Source organism: Heliconius melpomene, chromosome 14 (genome assembly GCF_056956725.1).
Source record: "Heliconius melpomene rosina isolate 202511_hmr_F chromosome 14, ASM5695672v1, whole genome shotgun sequence".
NCBI classification, from domain to species: domain Eukaryota; kingdom Metazoa; phylum Arthropoda; class Insecta; order Lepidoptera; family Nymphalidae; genus Heliconius; species Heliconius melpomene.
Genome location: NC_140402.1, coordinates 2666951 through 2685895, shown reverse-complemented (window position 1 = coordinate 2685895; position 18945 = coordinate 2666951). Strand labels below are relative to the sequence as shown.

Genomic DNA, 18945 nt, shown 5'->3' with positions numbered 1-18945 from the left:
TCCTAGTAGCTCCCAACTATGGCTTCACTTGAAATGTTAACCACCGTCTTTGTGTAATTGGTTGAAATGGAGACGTCTAATCTCATGGAAGTGAAATTAAATAAAGTTGACTCATGTTTTTTACGTGTTTCATGCTTTATCCCGCATACAGCAGGATAGGCAGAGGGAGCATAGTGTTAAGACACTGTACTCCTCCCTTTTCGCAGAATTTCCGAGGTTTTATGTGGTGAGTGGCGGAATTTAACGCCGCATTTTGCCTCGATATCGGAGCGTGAAAAAATGAAAATATTTCATATCTTTTACAGTCATATACTAGTGCCTCTGCGCCACGACTAGCCTCTAAGTATACAGGTTTGACTCTCAGCGATTATAGCGAGTTCACATGCCACTTAGGAAAACTTTCATATTTTTAAATATTCAACCTATTCATTTACAAGTTAGTAAACTAAATAATGAGGTTACAATCCTATATCTTTGTCGACTGTTACGCAAAATACAAGAGAAATAAAGAAAATAAAATAGTCTTCTATTGAAGTTAGCCCATTTACGTAACATAGGCCTCGATGTTTGCCAATTTTCAGTATAAACCACTACTTTATCAAAAATGTCACAAACCCAATTAAAAGGTAACATTGATATAACGAATATTGATTAACGTATATTTTAAAATATTATTAACTATAGCATATTAAAATAAATGTTTTTAATTAAAAGTAATATTGTGACTGTAATCTTCAAATTCCCGCTTGAAGGAATGAAATATTCCATTTTCTTCGCTCTATTGTCGAGGCAAGAATTGGGCGGAAAATGGGCGGAGTATCTTAACACTAGGCTGCCTAGCTTGCTATGTGCGGTATACAGCGAGACACTACAAAAAAAATGTACGTGTGCAATAAATATAAAGCGAGGTTATTGATCTTTGTACATAGTAAACGAGTCATCATTTTTCTTTATCATAAAAAAAACCGTAGAGATATATCATGTAAACAAAATTAAACAGCAACATATTATATCGACCTACTGGGACGACACGCTCGCACGCTATAGGAGTCGTTTTATGAAAAGCAACTCCTCAATATCAAGTAACATCGTCAGCATTCTCGATATTTTCAACGCTAAGCTTTTTTTAATATGTTTTTTTATTTAACTTTATTTACTGGTTCAATTGAGGTCAGTCGTGGCGCAGGGGTTGTGGGTTCGATCCCTATACACGGAAATTAAATATTTATTTGAATTTATATTTTCAATTAATTACTCTTCTGTCGAGGCAAAGCGCGGAGTTGAGTTACGCCACTCAACAAGCAATGCCTCCAAAAAATAGGGAACGAAGTGTCTAAAAAACACTAGGTTCCCTCTGCCCACTCTGCTGTGTGTGGGATACAGCGTGAACCTGATCCTATTATTTACTGATTTAGTGTCCATTAAAGTTAATAAGTAATTTGTTATATTAAAAAGATATCAACACCCCAAAAGGTTTAAGTGTGAGCTGAAAGTTTCAATTTATCAGCACGTCCTATCTGATAGCACCGGATGCGGGAGATATATTCCCTAAATTTAGAAACCCAGCCTGTCCTTTGATTATCCCTGACCCTCAAACCAATGGAGGCAAAAAACCAGGTAAAATAGTAATAAAGAATGAAGAACACATTTAAAGATAATACAGACAGCTGGTTAGTCATCTGTTTTATATGAAAAAAAAACTTATACAATGAAGACGAAAAAATACGCATCAGGATATTGAAATTAGATAAAGCTAGTTCGTAGAACTTTTGATAATAGTTTTACTAAATGTATTGATAAATTAATGGTTTTCATTACTTGAAGAAAAAAGAAATTTTCCTTGTATAATATATATGTGAGGCCAGTCGTGGCCTCGTGGCGTAAGGGTACACAGGTTCCTTTACGGGTTCGATTTCCCCTTGAGGCGAAGAAATTCTGAAGAATTTGGTCGAATATGGAGAGCGGAGTGTTTTAATACTAGATACCCTGATGTATGTCGGATAGTGTGCAACGTGACCTGAAAATAATATATGTTTAGTATAAGAAAGGACAGTCTGTGGTCATGCACGAAGGCGGCATTACAAACTTAATGATTATTCAAATTAGATCGTAAAATTAATAAGGTATCTATTACAGCTGGCGTAGAGCATAATAAATGTCCTATTACAAAGTCGTCGTCGAAGCGTCGGTTTGGAGTTCCCTTTGATTAATATTTGATTATGATATTAATGTCGTCGTTAGCGACGATAGTTTTAATTAATTGGGATTTTACAGAACTTATCTTACTTTAGATACGTTTTAAAAGATATGGTTTCTAATATTATGGTGTAGTAACAAAGAAATATATTTAGTTCTTTCAATGAACTAGTTTTAAGCTTAAGCAATTTGGTTAAAAATGTTAAATTAAAATGCATATAGAATTACACGATTCTCAATATTATGTAACATTAAAACTTATTATTAATTATTTATATCATCATCAGTCGGCATCAACCTCATCTTATCAACTCCTCGTCTAAAGGGGAAGTCAAACAGCACCGCTTGTTGACACGGCGCGATTCGACCGCTTTATATAAATATTTGGACCGTTTCCACCACCGCCAGCCACAGCCATTATACCATTAGGGAGGGCAATGGGCATTACTCACTCTCAATATGGTGCTATTAGCCGCTACCGACGCTTTACAACCGATATCGAAAAGTGTATTAGTTTGAGATAAAATTTGACATTACAGAACTAAAATCTATAAAAGCTTTTGAAGTATGCAACCTCCCTGCCCTCCCCGGACATGCACCGGCTGCGTGCGGTCATATAATCATCTTTAAGAGGTTCCTTTACAACAGCTAGCAGTGGCCACCATTACACAAAGACCCTCACCTCAAGCTGCACCGGCTCACCGCCAAAACAATCCACTGCTTTGTTCCGACGCGATCGATACGCACCGAGCGAGCCTCCGCACCGTAAAGCGAAGTAAATTACATTTAATCACCATTCAACACAAAACGAACCGTCGCGTCCCTCCAGTGTGAGACGTTTCGAATATCACAAACACGTTCAGGGCACCTCACTATTGACAGATCCTCGATGCCGTGACAAATCCATAGTAGGTATAAACAAATAGCACTGGAACCACACTAGTGCAGCACAGCGTGTCGCCGTGCGCCGTGACGCCGTGTCGCCGTGTCGCACGTCAGCGCCGCGTCGGGCGGCGGACGAGCGCGGAACGAGGCTACGTGTCCCGGCCGCGAGGCTGGCGGCGAGAGCAAGCGGGACGCAAGATACGCTGTTTACAAGGAGCGATAGAGATAGCTGATCTTTTGCGATCAACAAAAATGTGACTGAGAAGGCGCATACAGGTTTACCCCGCGGCGTTCCTCGCCGTCACATGTCGATATATTCTATATATACGCAATAAAGATAGTATACACTAGTATATACTGCTTACAACTCGGCCATTTCATTCATTACATTATAAATTATCTGACAATTACGCGCGCGGCGGAGGTCGTTGACCCAGATGTCGTAAGCCAACTTAGCTCTCGCTTTAATTGATTCCTTAACTTCACAAAGATTAAAGATCAAAGGAGATTTTGTTATGTATTTTTAATTCGGATTTATGTTAATATGTAATAGATTCTTTTCTTTCATACAAAATATACTTATATGAGTGAAAAGTGGGCTAAGTACGTTTAAGATAAATTTAGACGTCTTGTCTTGTATAGTAAGGCATCACTTAAATTCTCTTCATGATAATTAATTAATGAAGCTTTTACGTTGCAAATTATAGCTTAATGCAGCTGACTTCATTATAAGACATCTTTAAGTCCTCGTTGTTACTGTAATGGTGATTTTTACTTTTTAATATATTTTTTATTTCGTATCGCGTTAAGAACATTAATAAAAATTTTAGAAAATCTTTAAACTTTTGAGCTATAACAACAACAAGTCAACATTGTCAATTCAATATACTTTTCCCTTATTATTGTGTTTCAATTTAAAATAAGTCTTTAATTTTTTTTTATTTTTGAAAGTTAAAAAAACGAAGATACTTTATCTTAATTAATGATTCTTTTATAATAAAAGTTCAGAGAAATTGCCGAAATAGATATTAGGGTAATTTAATTTTTTCTTTGTGTTTATTATAACAAGTCTTAGATTGGCCTCAACAAGCACTTAATGAATAAAATAAATAATTTGTAAAATACACATACATTTCTTCCAAAATATTACGGATTTATTAAAAGTTTTTCAAAGTTGAAGGGGTTTCGCGTAAATGTATAAACGTAAGGAAACATTATTGTTATGAAAATATGAAATATAATATGCAAATTATTGTAAAAGTTATTATGCTGCAGTCGAGACTTATGTTAACAGTAAGTGATTTATGTTAACCGTAAAACCTACCAACATATATTGATGGAGAATATTTATACTAGTACTTTGATTACGGCTTTTGCTAATTGCTTGCGTGGACGTAAAATTATTACAAATCTTTGATGTTTTTCTACTATTCGACTTTCTCTTGAACTACTAACATTATTAACTTTTAGTGAAAACTGCATTAAAGTACATTACGATTTTGGAAAGACTCGAGCGTAAATATGTAAGTAATGTTTTCTACTATATATAGATTTTACACATAACATGCTGCATTCCGCATCTAGCAGGAAAGGCCAGAGGAGAAATCTAGGGTTAAAAGGCAGCATTTTAAAGACAGTGACTTGATACAGCTTGAACAGCGAAGAAATAAAAAAAATACTGCATAGTGGAAGTTAACCCACGAAATTCACGTTTTGTTATAAAAATATGGCATTAAGTAATGCATTGGCAAAACTAAAGAACAAGTACTTCATATATTTCTAAATTTTAACTATTGTAAGGTGTAAAGGTTACAAAATAAAATACAGATCATAATATTTACATTTATTGTTGTTACTCTACAATATCTTATTCTTTAGCGTTTCATGTTTTGGAAATGTAACCGTGAACTAGTGAAGCGACCTCACAGTTCACTTTTTTAAAACATTACACAAATTATGCTATTACTTAAGAATAAATAAATTATAATAAGTTTTCGACAGAATCTATATCTAACAATCGGTGCTACTCGTGACATGAGAAATTCATCATACAACGAAGACTCAAAATAAATACACAAAAAATATTTCCAGTCATTTATAGCTTTTAATATATAACACGTTATTAACATTAGAATTTTTCTTTCAACACTGAATGCCGTTTGAGAGAGTTTGAGTAATTTTTAACGTTTCAGCTTCATGCTGTATCCTGCATATAGCAGGGTATGCAGAGGTAACAGTGTTAAGACACTCCGTTTTTCACGCAATGTCCAATTTTTGGGACATTAATAAATTATTAAATGGCAGAACTTCACCCTGCGCTTTGTCTTGTTATTAGAGCGAGAAAATTAAAATAATTCGTTTCCCCTAACGGAAAACAACCGCCGCCACATTTAAGGCAGACGGCTTCTAACATTTTTTACATTTAGAAAAAAAAACACACACACACACTTTGTTGTCATACAAAACTCCTGCTCAGTCGAACCCACAATTTACAAGAAGACATCAAAACGACTTACACAAGCCACGAATTCGCCGAAATAACACAAAAAAAATATATAATTTTGCCGACAACAGTGCTTCGGCCGTATAATCGTAGGAATAACACAAAAAAGTATAAATTTTAATAGATTTTCCAATTGATTTTGACTGTATTATTGAATGAATGCACTCTCAATAGGAATGTGCAAAGTTCATCTCATATCCTTGAGTTGACCACCACCACAATGTTGCCTGGGTTATTATTTGACAGATAAGTAGAAGTATAAAAATTTGAACGTAGCGGTACTCGAATCCGCGGCTATTAGCATGGACCACTATGAACCACACTTATTTACGCACTATGAACCACTAAGCCATACGTTTTGCTCCAGGTACTTAGAAATTGTTATATGCGCTCGTACAACTTATATAAAAAGCTACAGGTATATGCACTAGTTATTTTTACTCCAGGCAACACCGAGGCAACCATAACCATAATGTTGCCAGTTGCCACAAATTATTCAACAGATGTTAGAAATGATATATAAAAAATCATGAGATATTTTTCATGTTTTTCCCCTAGTTATTTTAAGTCCAGGCAATATTTATGGCTGTAAGAGTGGCACTTCTGGGTAGGAAGGCTCCTGTTCATCTTCAGAAGAATGGCCGCTAGCGTAGGAGGGGCGACCACTCTTCTCCCTCAGTCAGTATCTAGATAATTTAAAGTTAGATTTTTTTTACTTAACACAATACAGCACCTATACGAGGGAAGGTAGTGGGTACCTAGTGTAAAGACACTGAGTTTCACGTGTCAGCGTTCACTTAACGCCCAATTTTCAAGATTCAATTCTGGGCTTATCTTTTGGTAACATTATTTGGTAACAGATAGAGAACACTAAAATAATTCATTTTCTCGAGTAGGAATCGAACCCAAAGCTATAGGAACCACTGTTTTTATTAACATAAAATGTTAAGTAAAATAATTACGAGTAATTTTGTATAACCTTGAGATTTATTGGAGAGATTAATTTTAACAACGATTTCACGAAAAATAAAAGAAAAAGAAAACAACTATATCAAGATATTATTTTATATGTAATGCAATTTTTTTATCTTTGACTATCTTCCCCATATGGCAAACAACTTTATTGTGCCTTTGCGCCATGACGGCGAACAGTAATAAATAAATTACCTACGAAACGAGTCATGATTGTCCCTGTCTGATTCTGCATACGGCGCCCAGTGCGCTGGCGTAGCATCATTTTCTTCACGTTCTGTGTTGTTACTTGTACCTGTGGAAACAATATACAAAGTGTTTTTGTCATCACCATTTTAAATGAAATTACAATTTTAAGTACTCTATAAAAGCCTAATTAAATTAAAACGAGAGATTTTTTCAAATAAAATAATTAATAAAATTATTGATGTAAAATAAAACGCCATTTGACATCGCCGCACATGCCTCACTGCGAAATCGAGTCATAGGTATTGGCGGCAAAGTTCAAAGATATTTAAACTTTAGTAGTATTTTTGTAGTAGTGTGTGTTTACGTTAATGGTATCTATGCGTAACTGCGTCATACGTAATACAGTATGGATAAACATTGTGAAATTAAAAAAAATAAATCCTACATCTAAATTGTGGACATATCTTTACTACTTTTTTAGGTATAGGTTTGGAAATATTTTTCCCTATGTGCTGCTCCCGTAAAAGAAGCGCAGACGCTTTCATCCTGAATAAATGAAATCAACCAAATTATAACTTTTTAGGCCATTCGTTACGTGGGGGCACAAATGTGCTACTTAAAGTAGCAAGGAGGAGCAGGAAGGAGGTTGTGGATTCGATTCCCACTAGAGGAAATGACATGTTTAATATTTACATTTCCCCCCCGTTGTACGAGGTAAAGCGCAGTGCTGAGTTCCGTTCCTCAATACGCATATTCGGCGAGAATTCGGCGGAAAGTGGGAAATGGAAGTGTCTTAACAGGAGCAGAGTACCTTAACACAAACATCCCAGGATTCCTCTGGCTACCATACTATGTGCCACTTTACAGTGTGAAGAAACAACAAAGGTAAATATTTGTAAAAGTAAAAACTTTTATATATCTTTGGCTTAGCTTGCGCGTAAACTAAAATAAAAATAACCAAGACCTGTGTATGACGTGTCATACACCACCGCCGGTAGCAAAATATACTAACAAAGCTATCGTGGCGCAACGATAGTAATTAATAAATTTCCATTTCCTCGCTCAACGCACACGCAATGTCCCAAAAAAATGGACGCAAATTAAGCAACAGGTTTATACAGGGACATACCGCATGAACCTATAACAGATAATTAGATATATACTAACACAAGTTTGTGGCCAGTACGTCCAGCGCAGCCAGCTGCGCGTCGTGCTCGAGGTCGCGGTCGCGCGGGGATGCGGCGGGCGGGGACGGGCTATCCAGCGAGATCACGGCGCCGCCCGGCGACCTGTACCCGCTTGAGCTCACCGCTTCGGCTGCAAATGGTAAATATTAATTACATTTCCGCTTCCGATTTCTAATAATATTACATTTATTTGTATGTGAATAAATGATATTGTCATTTGTGATTTTCAGTTCTTTTTTAACTAGGTCCCAAATGTCTATGACTCGGCAGCGGTCTCGTTATGTGCGAGTTTTTTGTTTTAAAAGTTGTTATACAAAATAAATAGTAAAAAAGTAATATTCAGTCTTAAGCTTCATTATCCAAAGGGGTGCTAAGTTGCATCACTCAAAACGCAATGTCTCAAAAATCAAGCTGTATGGGAGACGGAGTGTCTTAAAACTATGTTTTCTACCCCTTTACTGCGATATATGGGATATAGCGTGACACTGAACAAAAAATAATTACCATTTGACGTAGAGTAATTATCTTCAGATTTCGCAACAGATTCCATAGAAGCAGCGGGTGAACTCTTGGATTGTGGTACTTTTCTCTTTAAAGGCAACTCATCTTCAGAATCTGATGTGAGGTCCACCAACACTTCTGTTGTTTTTGGTGTCCTCCCTTCGCCTATTGCAGCGCGTTTCGCGCCATTATCTAAAGGTATTACTTCTGTTGACAATAAAATGTAATTTTAAACTTTTTATTGGTTAATTTTCAATGGCATTAAAAAATATGTATTGTATTTTATATTAGTACTAGCGGCCCGCTCGCGGTTACACCCACGTGAGCTATGTTATTATTAATTTCTGTCTCCATGACTACGTCCTAGTGACGTCTATGCAAAATTTGAGACTCCTAGCATTTGTAGTAACGAAGTTTCATACAAACTTTCGACCCCAAAAACAACCCCTTAGAAGTCGAATATTGCAAATTCCCGTCTTAGCGAGCACCTACGTCCTATAAGTAACTCCTATGCAAAATTTGAGATACCTAGCACTTGTAGTTTCTGAGATTTCGTGATGAGTGAGTGACCTTTCGATTTTATATATATTAGTATATAGTCTAACCAATTAAATTTTAATGGTTTGGATTTAATGATTAGATCTTTATCAGATGCTGTACATGCAGTGATATGAAGCTAAAAACTAGTTAAGTTTTTTTTATTTTTATTAGAACATATTAAACTAGCGGACGCGCGCAGCTTCGCCTGCTTTTTGCACCCCTAGGGGTGAATTCTAATAAACCATGAAACACGTGTTCAATTAAATATTTTTAAGAGTCTAAATTTCAAATTTTATAAAAATCAGTGGCAATTTAAAGATTTTTCCATGCTAAATTTCAACCCCTTATTTGCATCCCTAAGCGATGAATTAAAATAAACCACGAAACATGTGTTCAATGGAATATTTTTAAGAGTCTAGAGTTCAAATTTTATAAAAGTGAGTGCTCGGAGTCTCTTTGAAAGAAAAAACAAAAATAAGGTTATCCGGAAAACAACCGGAGTTACCGCCGTCGCTCGCAGAATTAGTACGTTGAAATGGCAATGGGCTGTCGAAGGGCCCATGGCCGTTGGAGCAGACGAGTCCTTGAGTGGAGACCGCGGATCGGCAAGCGTAGCGTAGGGCGCCCTCAAGCTCGATGGACCGATGACCCGAAGAAAGTTGCTGGCTTCAACTGGATGCGGAAGGCGGAGGATCGGGAGCTTAGGCGCACCCTGGGAGAGGCCTATGTCCAGCAGTGGACCCGAATAGGCTGATTTGATTGATTGATACCACATTAACAGAACAAACCTAAATCATCCGATATGAGGGTAACAGGTTCGGCCGTAGGCTGCACGGGCTGGGGAGCTCGAGGAGGTGGAACATGCGCTGACCAGTTACCGTCCGCGTGTAGTTGTATCTCATTGCACTCGCTGGCTAACCGCGACGATGTTAATACTTCTTGGAAATATCTAGATACCAGATAATAGATAATTACCTATTTATAGTTTTGAAATAACTTCTATATATTTTTATATTCGACTTCAGAACTTGGTGAGGTGAAAAATAAATAATATGTATTTTAGGCCAATTTTATAAAAGAAAAAAATCATATTACGAAGGATCCGATACGACATAGACACAACATGCGCAGAAAATCGTTCTACCATCTTATTCAGGAATATAATTTAAATGCAATGGATATGTATGGATCTCTCTATTTCATAATAAATGTTAACAAAATGATACACGAGTCCTGCTGTTGCACGTGAAACGTGAAAGGTTGTGGGTTCGATTCCCAATTGAGCAACTGAAAATACGAAATATTTTTATTCTTTTGCTCTAGTGTTGAAACAAATCGCGGCGTTGAGTTCGGACAACACACAATGCCCTTAGAATTCAGTGGGAAGCGGCGTATCTCAGTGGGATACAGCTTAAAGCTAAAAAAAAGGACACATACCCATCAACAACAAGCGAGTCGTAGGGAGCGGGGCGGTCGCACACGGGGCACAACCACGTAGGCTTCCTCTCATTCATCTGCAGGAAGAGGGACGCATCGAAGCACTGCAGGTGCGGGCAGTTGGCAGGCCGGCACGGGCAAGACATGCGCATCTTGCCGAGCGGGCACATCAGAGACACGCGCAGCGACGTCGTCGCTATCTCGCTGTCGTAGTCCTCTGATAGCTTCTCTTTGACTGTTGATGACGAGAATGATTAGTGTTTTAGTCTATACTTATATTTGAAAGTTTAGTTAAATGCACTGATCTCTGAAAGAACTGCTTCAAATTGAAAAAATACAAATGAGATGGACAGTTCATTTATCAAGGGAGGCTATATGCAGTTTTGGTTATGACATTGTAGATATTGAATTCTAAAATTATTTTGTTTATTAAAGTAATCAGTATAAGCAATGTTAACTGTTCTAACCTACCAAAGTGGTCAGAGTTCCGGGCACTTTTATTTTTTTATATTAGACAATATAAAATAAGTTTTAGTTATGATAATATTTAATGAGTATTCAGATACGATTTATTATAATGATTTTTAGATTGATTATATTTAACTTATCCTATGATCCACATGACACATGGCTTTGTCACTAAGAATAATTAGAAACAAATATTTTAACATCAACATTAACACCGCATACTTAATTTTTCACATCATCTTCATTTCTTAAAAGCATATCCCCATGAAATAAATATAATTAATCACAACATATAAAATACACTATACACTTACTCAGCGACCGCGTATAATCCGGATTCTTTGTACCCTTATTCTTCAACCTTTGCAACAACTCAGCCGACGTTAACTTCTTCACCATAAACACGCTTAGCACGTAAGCCCTGGTGAAGTCCGAGGCCCACGTCACGTGGATGGTGTTGGGGACGGTGGGCGACAGCTTCACCAGCGAGGATATGTTAACAGGCCGTGGTGGCCGTTTTGGTTCTGGCGTTGGTTTATTTGTGGGTATTGGATTCTGAAAACAATTGATTTATAGAAGTCTATATGCCTCTGTGACGCAGTGGAATAGGGTGTGATTGTAAATGTGGTCGTTGTGGTTTCAATTCTGCAGTCGCGGAGTTAATTATTTATTTTGTCTAGTTTTGGTACAAAGACAAAGCACGGTGTTGAGTTCCGCCGTTTAATATGCAATGTAGCAAAAAATAGGCGGTAAGTAAGAAAAATATTGTTTTCATACTAAGTTCTCTTTGCCTACTCTGCTGTGCGGGAAAAGGTCACCCCTTTTCCCTAGCTATATGTATTCATAATGTCAAAGTAGGTTTAGTTAGGTTTATAAAGTACTAATGGTTCAATGTTATTATATTAAAAAAAAAATTTTCAAATACTATACTTACTGGTAAAGGACACATCTTATTATTAACTTTAACATTAACACTAGGTGGGAAGTAGTCTTCTTGTTCACATGAGGTTTCTAGAAGACAAAATCTTAACTGCGCCTAAAAAAATACAATTTCTTAGATATATCATTATTTGTAATTTCTATACTATATGAGAGCAGTTGGAACAAGTCCAACTGTAAAAATCATTATGGGTTCAAGAACCTATTAAATGGAATATCATATTTATACGCGCATAGTATCATATTTACGTTGAGACCCGACGTGGCGCAGAGGCGCAAACGTGTGACTGTAAACGCAATAGGTCATGTGTTTGATTCCCACCCGGAGACATTAAATATATAATATTTTCATTTCTTCACTCTAGTACTGTCATTCATAAACTTCTCCTTAAATATAGTTTGCCTCATATACCTACTATGTGATATATGAGGAAAACTATATAATATATGTCAGATGGATAGTGATCAGTTACAATTTATTAAGTTATTGAACTTTTATATTCTATTATTTACTGAACTTTTATATTATATTATTCTATAACATTAGTGACATTTATTTATTTAAAACACAATACTTACTTGTATGACATAATCAAGTTTATTACTTGTTCCAACGATATCTTTCCCCGATGCAATTTCAGTGGCTTGCTGAGGTGTTAGGTGGAATATGAAGGTACCTTCTTGCATCCGGCCCACTTGCATTGGCATCATTGTCGATGGCTTCATTAGCTCCGCTAGTACATCGTAGAATGGTAACCTGTGATTGTTTTACATTTATAATAAGTTCCGATACACTCATTGCTATATAGTTATCAATCATATCCAAAGTTGTTTTTTTTTATTTTCTTCTTTTTATTTAAGAGCTTTGTCGTGACAAAGACCATGCCGCCCTGTTTGGTTAACATTCTAATTAATGTTAGTTACAATCAATTATTTTTATTCTGAACTATATACAATATTTTTTTTCCTAACACAGAGTCTGGTACTGCTAAAGCACTATTACATGCTCCTATGTCATTGTAGAAATCTCTGCACATTAACCGACGTCTCAGAGGCTCATTCTGGACATTCCATCGTAACATGATATACGTCATCTATGGTGTTGCATGTACAACAATTAGGAGAATCAATTTTTTTTCATTAGAAATGCGAATTTGTTTGATGGAATGTGTCCCGACTTAAGTCTTAAACACGTCACACAATCTTTTCTATTTAGGCAAACAGAGTCAATCCACGATTTTATTAAAGGTTCTGCTTGAATAGTTCTGTACCAAATACCCTTAGAGCGTTGGTCGAAATATTCCTTCCAAAACGAGTAACACAAATTCCTAATTAAATAAACACAATCAGAAGATACCGGTTCGATAGTCATTGGAACGCCATCCGTAATTCCCTCCTTGGCTAGTGTATCAGCAATTTCATTACCTAAAATATGAACGTGTGAAGGGATCAATTGTAAGACCACTAATTTATTCTGCTGATCATACTCATGAATTAATTTTATATGCTACGGGAATACCTTTAGAATTAGAGGTACATCGAGCAATGTGTTGAAGAGAACTCTTGGAGTTCGAAAATATGACAAATTTGGTATGATTTACTGACGAAATATACGATAGTGCTTCACAAATGGCGATTAGTTCTGATGGAAATATTTTTATTGATTTGAAATTTAATAAATTCCGAATTTTGATCATCATAGAAAGCTGCCCCTGATAAATTGCCTTCTTTAGACCCATCTGTATAAATCTTATAGAAGCCACTATAATCATTGTTTATAAACCTTTGGCAGTGATCACCCAAGTAATCAATATTGTAAGTCCTTTTAGGGTTATTGAAGTTGTCAATATTTATTTTAATTACATTTTCCACCGCTAAGTTGTTTATCCAAGTATCAAAAGAAAAGAAATTAATTTTGTTACTCTGATTTACTTCAAGATATCTAAATCGCTTATGAATATTTAATAATAATGGTTTACGTTTTCTTTTCTTGCAATAGAAGTTTCTAAAATCTGAATAGTATTACACAATTTAAATGACTTAGATCTCAAAACGTCAAAACTTACGTAGCCGCCAATAATTCTTAACGCTTTATTTTGCACTAAGTCCAATTTTTTTAAATGTGCTTCACTACTGTCATCTATTAAAAAACTTGCATAATCTAAACGACTTCGAATAGAAGATAAATAAATACGCCTAAGGTGTTTGGGATGAACTCCCCACCCAGGCCCAGCTAGCACTTTAAAAATATTAAGAAATTTTAAAATTTTTCCCTGCAATTCATTGACTTGTTTAGCCCATCTCAAAGATCTATCCAGCCAACAACCCAAATATTTAACGTTTTCTACTACTTCTAACAATTTTTCATTGACATATATTTTAACAGGAAATCTATTAATTTAAATACAATAATTTTGCTTTTAGATGTTGAAATTTTCATACCTATCTCACTGACACAATTATAAAATTTATTAACAGCCATCTGTAAAATGGCTTGCCCTTCATTTATATTAGAACATGATGTATATAAAACAAAATCATCAGCATATTGTAAAAAAATAATATTGCTCATGGTTTCACATATATTATAAGTAGCAATATTAAATAATAAGGGAGACAAAGGATCTCCCTGTCCAAAGTTACTATATAATATTATAGTAACTATACTAATATTATAAAGCTGAAGAGAAGAGCTTGTTGGTTGAACGTAATAATCTCACGAACTGCTGTTTCGAAGACGGAATATTTAATTTTGAATCTGAAGGTGAAAAGTATTATGAAAGCACTAATAAAACAAAACCACTTGCAATGTGCTTTAATTCTAACACATAGTGCAAAATATCATATCTGTCAGTTACCCAGATTGAGTGTACTTTAAAAACATATAAACAAAAGAAAATACAAACTTTTTAAATTTAACATCCGGGTGCACGGGGAAGGGGGGCAGCGGCGCGGTTGGCGACGGCGACGGCATCGGCGCCAGCGTGGCACCGCCCGCGCCGCTGTAGCCGTGGTACATGCCGCTCGCGTACATCGAGTTTTGACGGGCCTGGGATGGTATTATTTTATGTTAAGGTGTATTAGTCTTGACAATGATTATTATAGCTCAAATTATTACTCTGTATATATTATTTAATTGAAATATTGTGAAGTAGTATGAGACTGAAATACAGGGCAATAAACAAAAAGGTTTCACAGCATTCTCTGAGCCTCATTACTTTTATTGTTTGTTTTTTTGTATTTATCTTTTTTTAGTATATACCAATACTTTAATTTTTATTTTAGAATTAAATGGTTACGTTTTTTTAAATATTTTTTCTTAAGAATATTAAGTGAGGAATAAAACAAACATGAGGTACTATCTACTTTTCTAGGGAACTTCAACACAACACTTTCACACTTAAACTACACATAATAATTCAATACAATATAGCTTCACGCTGTTTCCGCACACAACAGGGTAGGCAGAAGGAACATAGTGTTAAGACACTCAGTTCCCCATTTTACGCCGAATTTTGGAGACATTGCTTAATAACAAAAAATTTACTCCTAAAATCTAAAAACCTCTACACGAACATATCTGCTCAAAGGTAAAGTCCAGTTCCTTCCTTGTGCCCCTGCGCCACTGGCCTCATTCAATACAATACAATAAAAAAACGGCCATGTCTATAAAAAGTATCATAACTCACCGTAACCGGCATGGACTGTGCCCGCGAATCCTGAGGGTTGTACCCCGTGACGGCGGGATGCTGGTACATGGAGCGAGAGCCCGGGATCGCGGGCGCAAGGGGGTCCTTGCCTTGCGACCCGCTCCCCGGACCGCCACTTTGCAAAGCCTGGCTGTTCCTATATAAAGAAATGATTATACTACTATTCTATGTCTTTTTTCAGCGTTGTATTCCGCATATGGGGTAGGCAGAGGGAATCTAGTTCTAGGACATCTTATTCCCCATATTCCGCTGAATCGTCGAGGCATCTGCTGTGCGGCGGAAATCAAAGCCGCGCTTTACCTTGCTTTAACAAAGTGACTATATGAAAATAGTAAATATATCCCATCCTTTACCCAGTGGGAATTGGGGGAGGAAAATGATTAAAGTGTCACGACAGCAACTTGGTCATTTGTTTGTGCCAAAATCAGAATTGACAAATTATTGATTGTTAATTGTAATGTAACAAACGACAATAAATTTATTTGATAATTGTGCTTTCTGCAGTAACAAATGACAAGGTAATAATTAATATTTAATTGTTAATTGCAATTTGCTCATCTCTGATATGAACTCAATAAATAATAAGTATCTTCCTAAGGTCTGAATGAACAGTAGTTGTTAGACACAAAAGATTGCTTCAAAACATGCAATTCAATTCTTAAATATTTAAGTCAATCCGTTAAATTTGTAGACCGTCACCACAAGCTTTATTCATGCAAGTTTTAAAGGGACACACTAAGAATAATTCACCATATTTTTTTTTGTAAACATAAACAGTTTAGTTAGTTTAGTTTGTAGAGCTTTGAGAACTGTCTATCAGTAATTTGTTTCTGTTATTTCTGTAATATTTTGATGCATAAATCATAAAATAAATTGGATGTTGAACCAATAAAAGAAAAACAGTTATTAAAACTCTAAAACCAGTGCAACTGCAGATGATACGCAAAGCTAGGATATAACATATTATCTCAATGACTACTTATATTTATAACGATAATGTTACTTCAATTCTGTGCCAAAATGAACATTTTTTTTGCACGCTCAAACGCCATAAATTAAGAACTGAACTGAAAATTTTTTTTTAAACATGAACATTACTGAGATAATATGCAACGGGGTTGTAAGTCCTAACATAAAAATTGCTATTTCGTACTCAGGGTCATGCTGACAGAGCTGCGAACAAACGCGAGTGGACGTGACACTTGCCTAGAGGTGGTGGTCTTTTGCGAACGCGGCTTGTCATAGGATTTTACCCGCGAACTAATTTCGGAAGAGTTTCCATTTGCGGCGTTCTCACCCTGGGCAGCACTGACTACCCTCGCTGCAGATCGTGTTTTAACCATTGTTGACGACCGAGTGTCTCATGTCAACTGAAATTAGCAGTCCAAAAGTGGACAGAAATAACTATAAAATCAATTTCAACCTACTGAGATATTCTGGAAAATTTCTTGGACATACCAAAAAATTGGAATGGATAATTCTTATTTCTCTTACCACAACCAGAGTTCAACGGGACAAAGGGAGTTTTAGATCATCTGCAATTGAATAATTACCCATTAAGTCTACAATGGTTAAAACATGTCTTACAGCTTTGTACTAGGCAAACCACTAGAATCCTATCGCTAGATATCTAGATATATCTAGATATGAATTGGAACAATGCTGGCGGTCCCATTGTTACAAAGAGAATTATTCCACTGCAGCTTTGGAGCAATGCTAGGGAGAAAAATTGCATTAAAGAATTTAGAAACTGATAAAATTGGAGAAAAATATTGGGACGACAGGAGCTAGGTAAGTAAGAGAAATAAGTTGAATGCCCTGTCAAGGAAATTTTCCAGAAGTTTACAGTGAGAAAGCTATCTTACATTATTTACTTATTAAATATATTATTGAAATAATTATTAGGGAGGGTAGGACCACCTATTACAAAAACTGTTAACTAACTATTGACTTTACTTCTTGTACATTTTTGTAATAAGGTAGCATAATTTACAAAATACTTTTGAAAATACGGAATTTACAATTATTTTAATACAATTTAAAAACAAATTAAGATTAAAATGATCAAATATTACACTTTAGTTTATTAGTAAAGAGTGTTTTTATTTGATTAATAATGGTAAAATGTTGTGCAGTTAATAAAGTATATATTAGCACTATATTTATAAAATGCTATGATATCGAAAAATCGGTTATTTTAAATTAATTCAAATAAAGCAAAATATTTAAAAAAGAAATCATTTTCTAGTATCCAGTCAGTAAGGAATTACATACAGTAATAATATATTTAATGACGACGCTCTTTTGAAGAGTTTATGTTGTCTAAATAAAGAAATTTGGATATAATATAAATTAAGCGTTATTAAATAGGATACAGCAAAGTTTTAAAAAATTTTAGTTAAGAGATTTGAGGTCTATTATTGATGAAAACTAGAACTACGCTTTTAAAACCCGGCAAACTGTAAATTTTTTATATATTTAAATATTTAAGATATTTTCATGTTTGAAATATACCACATGGGTTGCGTTTATAGACAAACAAATTTAAATGTATTTTATGTTTAAAGTTAAACGTATACAATATTTAAAACAATATGGATGTCAGTCGAAATAATGATTTTACTCACCATGATATCGCGTTACCGTAATCGTAATATCTACTCATAATTAATTTAATTTATAAAAAACACACTGATATTCAATAACACCTAAAATATAAAATATTTATGAATGTCTTTCACAAAACGCCATAACTTGACGCTTGTTGGTCTGTGTGCGGCGGCCACATTGGTTGATCATAGACAAAGTTATTTTTTCTAAAAAAAACTCGTCCTAATTCTCTCTTTTATTAATTAATTACTATTTAGAAACTATAATAAACCACTGGTCTTAAGGTTGAGCAGACGATGCTTAGTGAAGAAAATAATTTATCAAAGTAAAGTTAATTACTCAGTAATAGCCATTAACAACATTAAAATTAATTAAAAAAAATACGGAGATTTTACCATAAACAACTAGTAAGTGACATCACGTCCTTTTTATTAGGGTTGAACAAAATATATTGTTTTTTTATTAATTAAAGCGCTCCAATCCCATGACCTTATGGCACTACAAAAGTTTAATTCTAAATTAATTGAATATATGTAATAAATATTTTAATTTGGACCACTTAAATACAAAATAATACTATACAATTTTGTTTTATTTATTTTTAAATTTAAATACAATGCTTTAATAACAATAAACATAAGCTTGCAACGTCAAAACTTCTTATTCTTAACTAAAGTAATAATAACAATAATAATAACCTTTCTCTCTTGCCCCTGGGGTAATATAATGAAACGGAATTCTCCCTTTTTATCTTTACTAATTTATACCTCCCTTTCAACGCTTTCATCACACAATCACCAGTCAGGCA

General features: G+C 35.1%; 2 protein-coding genes and 1 pseudogene across 8 annotated transcripts in view; all 3 read right to left on the bottom strand.

The window, feature by feature from the left end:
- Positions 1–3215, bottom strand: part of LOC146531935 (uncharacterized) — a 103977-nt gene extending 100762 nt beyond the window's left edge. For 2 of the 4 annotated variants that reach the window (XM_085196956.1, XM_085196958.1), the window contains exon 1: positions 2879–3214. The gene's annotated coding sequence lies outside the window, so the exon portion shown is untranslated. Of the gene's footprint in view, positions 1–2878 lie in introns of all 4 variants that reach the window. The other 2 variants (XM_085196959.1, XM_085196957.1) reach the window with 2 other exon arrangements.
- Positions 3216–4911: 1696 nt separating this feature from the next.
- On the bottom strand, positions 4912–18513 carry Su(var)2-10 (E3 SUMO-protein ligase Su(var)2-10). 4 transcript variants are annotated; one of them, XM_085197135.1, is made up of 14 exons: positions 18155–18340; positions 17022–17062; positions 16734–16897; positions 15507–15663; positions 14724–14866; positions 12397–12574; positions 11813–11914; positions 11193–11433; positions 10411–10645; positions 9762–9922; positions 8437–8640; positions 7913–8062; positions 6752–6851; positions 4912–6270 (listed from the first exon to the last, which is right to left on the bottom strand). In XM_085197135.1, the coding sequence occupies exons 3-14, from the start codon at positions 16868–16870 to the stop codon at positions 6264–6266; spliced, it is 1815 nt and encodes a 604-aa protein (XP_085053261.1). In that variant the 5' UTR covers positions 16871–16897; positions 17022–17062; positions 18155–18340; the 3' UTR covers positions 4912–6263. The 4 variants fall into 4 exon arrangements, with proteins under 4 accessions (XP_085053261.1, XP_085053262.1, XP_085053260.1 ...); XM_085197136.1 differs by lacking the exon at positions 17022–17062 and having other exon boundaries at positions 6756–6851; XM_085197134.1 differs by lacking the exon at positions 17022–17062 and having other exon boundaries at positions 18155–18339.
- LOC146531934 (uncharacterized) lies at positions 12583–14715 on the bottom strand (annotated as a pseudogene).
- Positions 18514–18945: the final 432 nt, after the last annotated feature.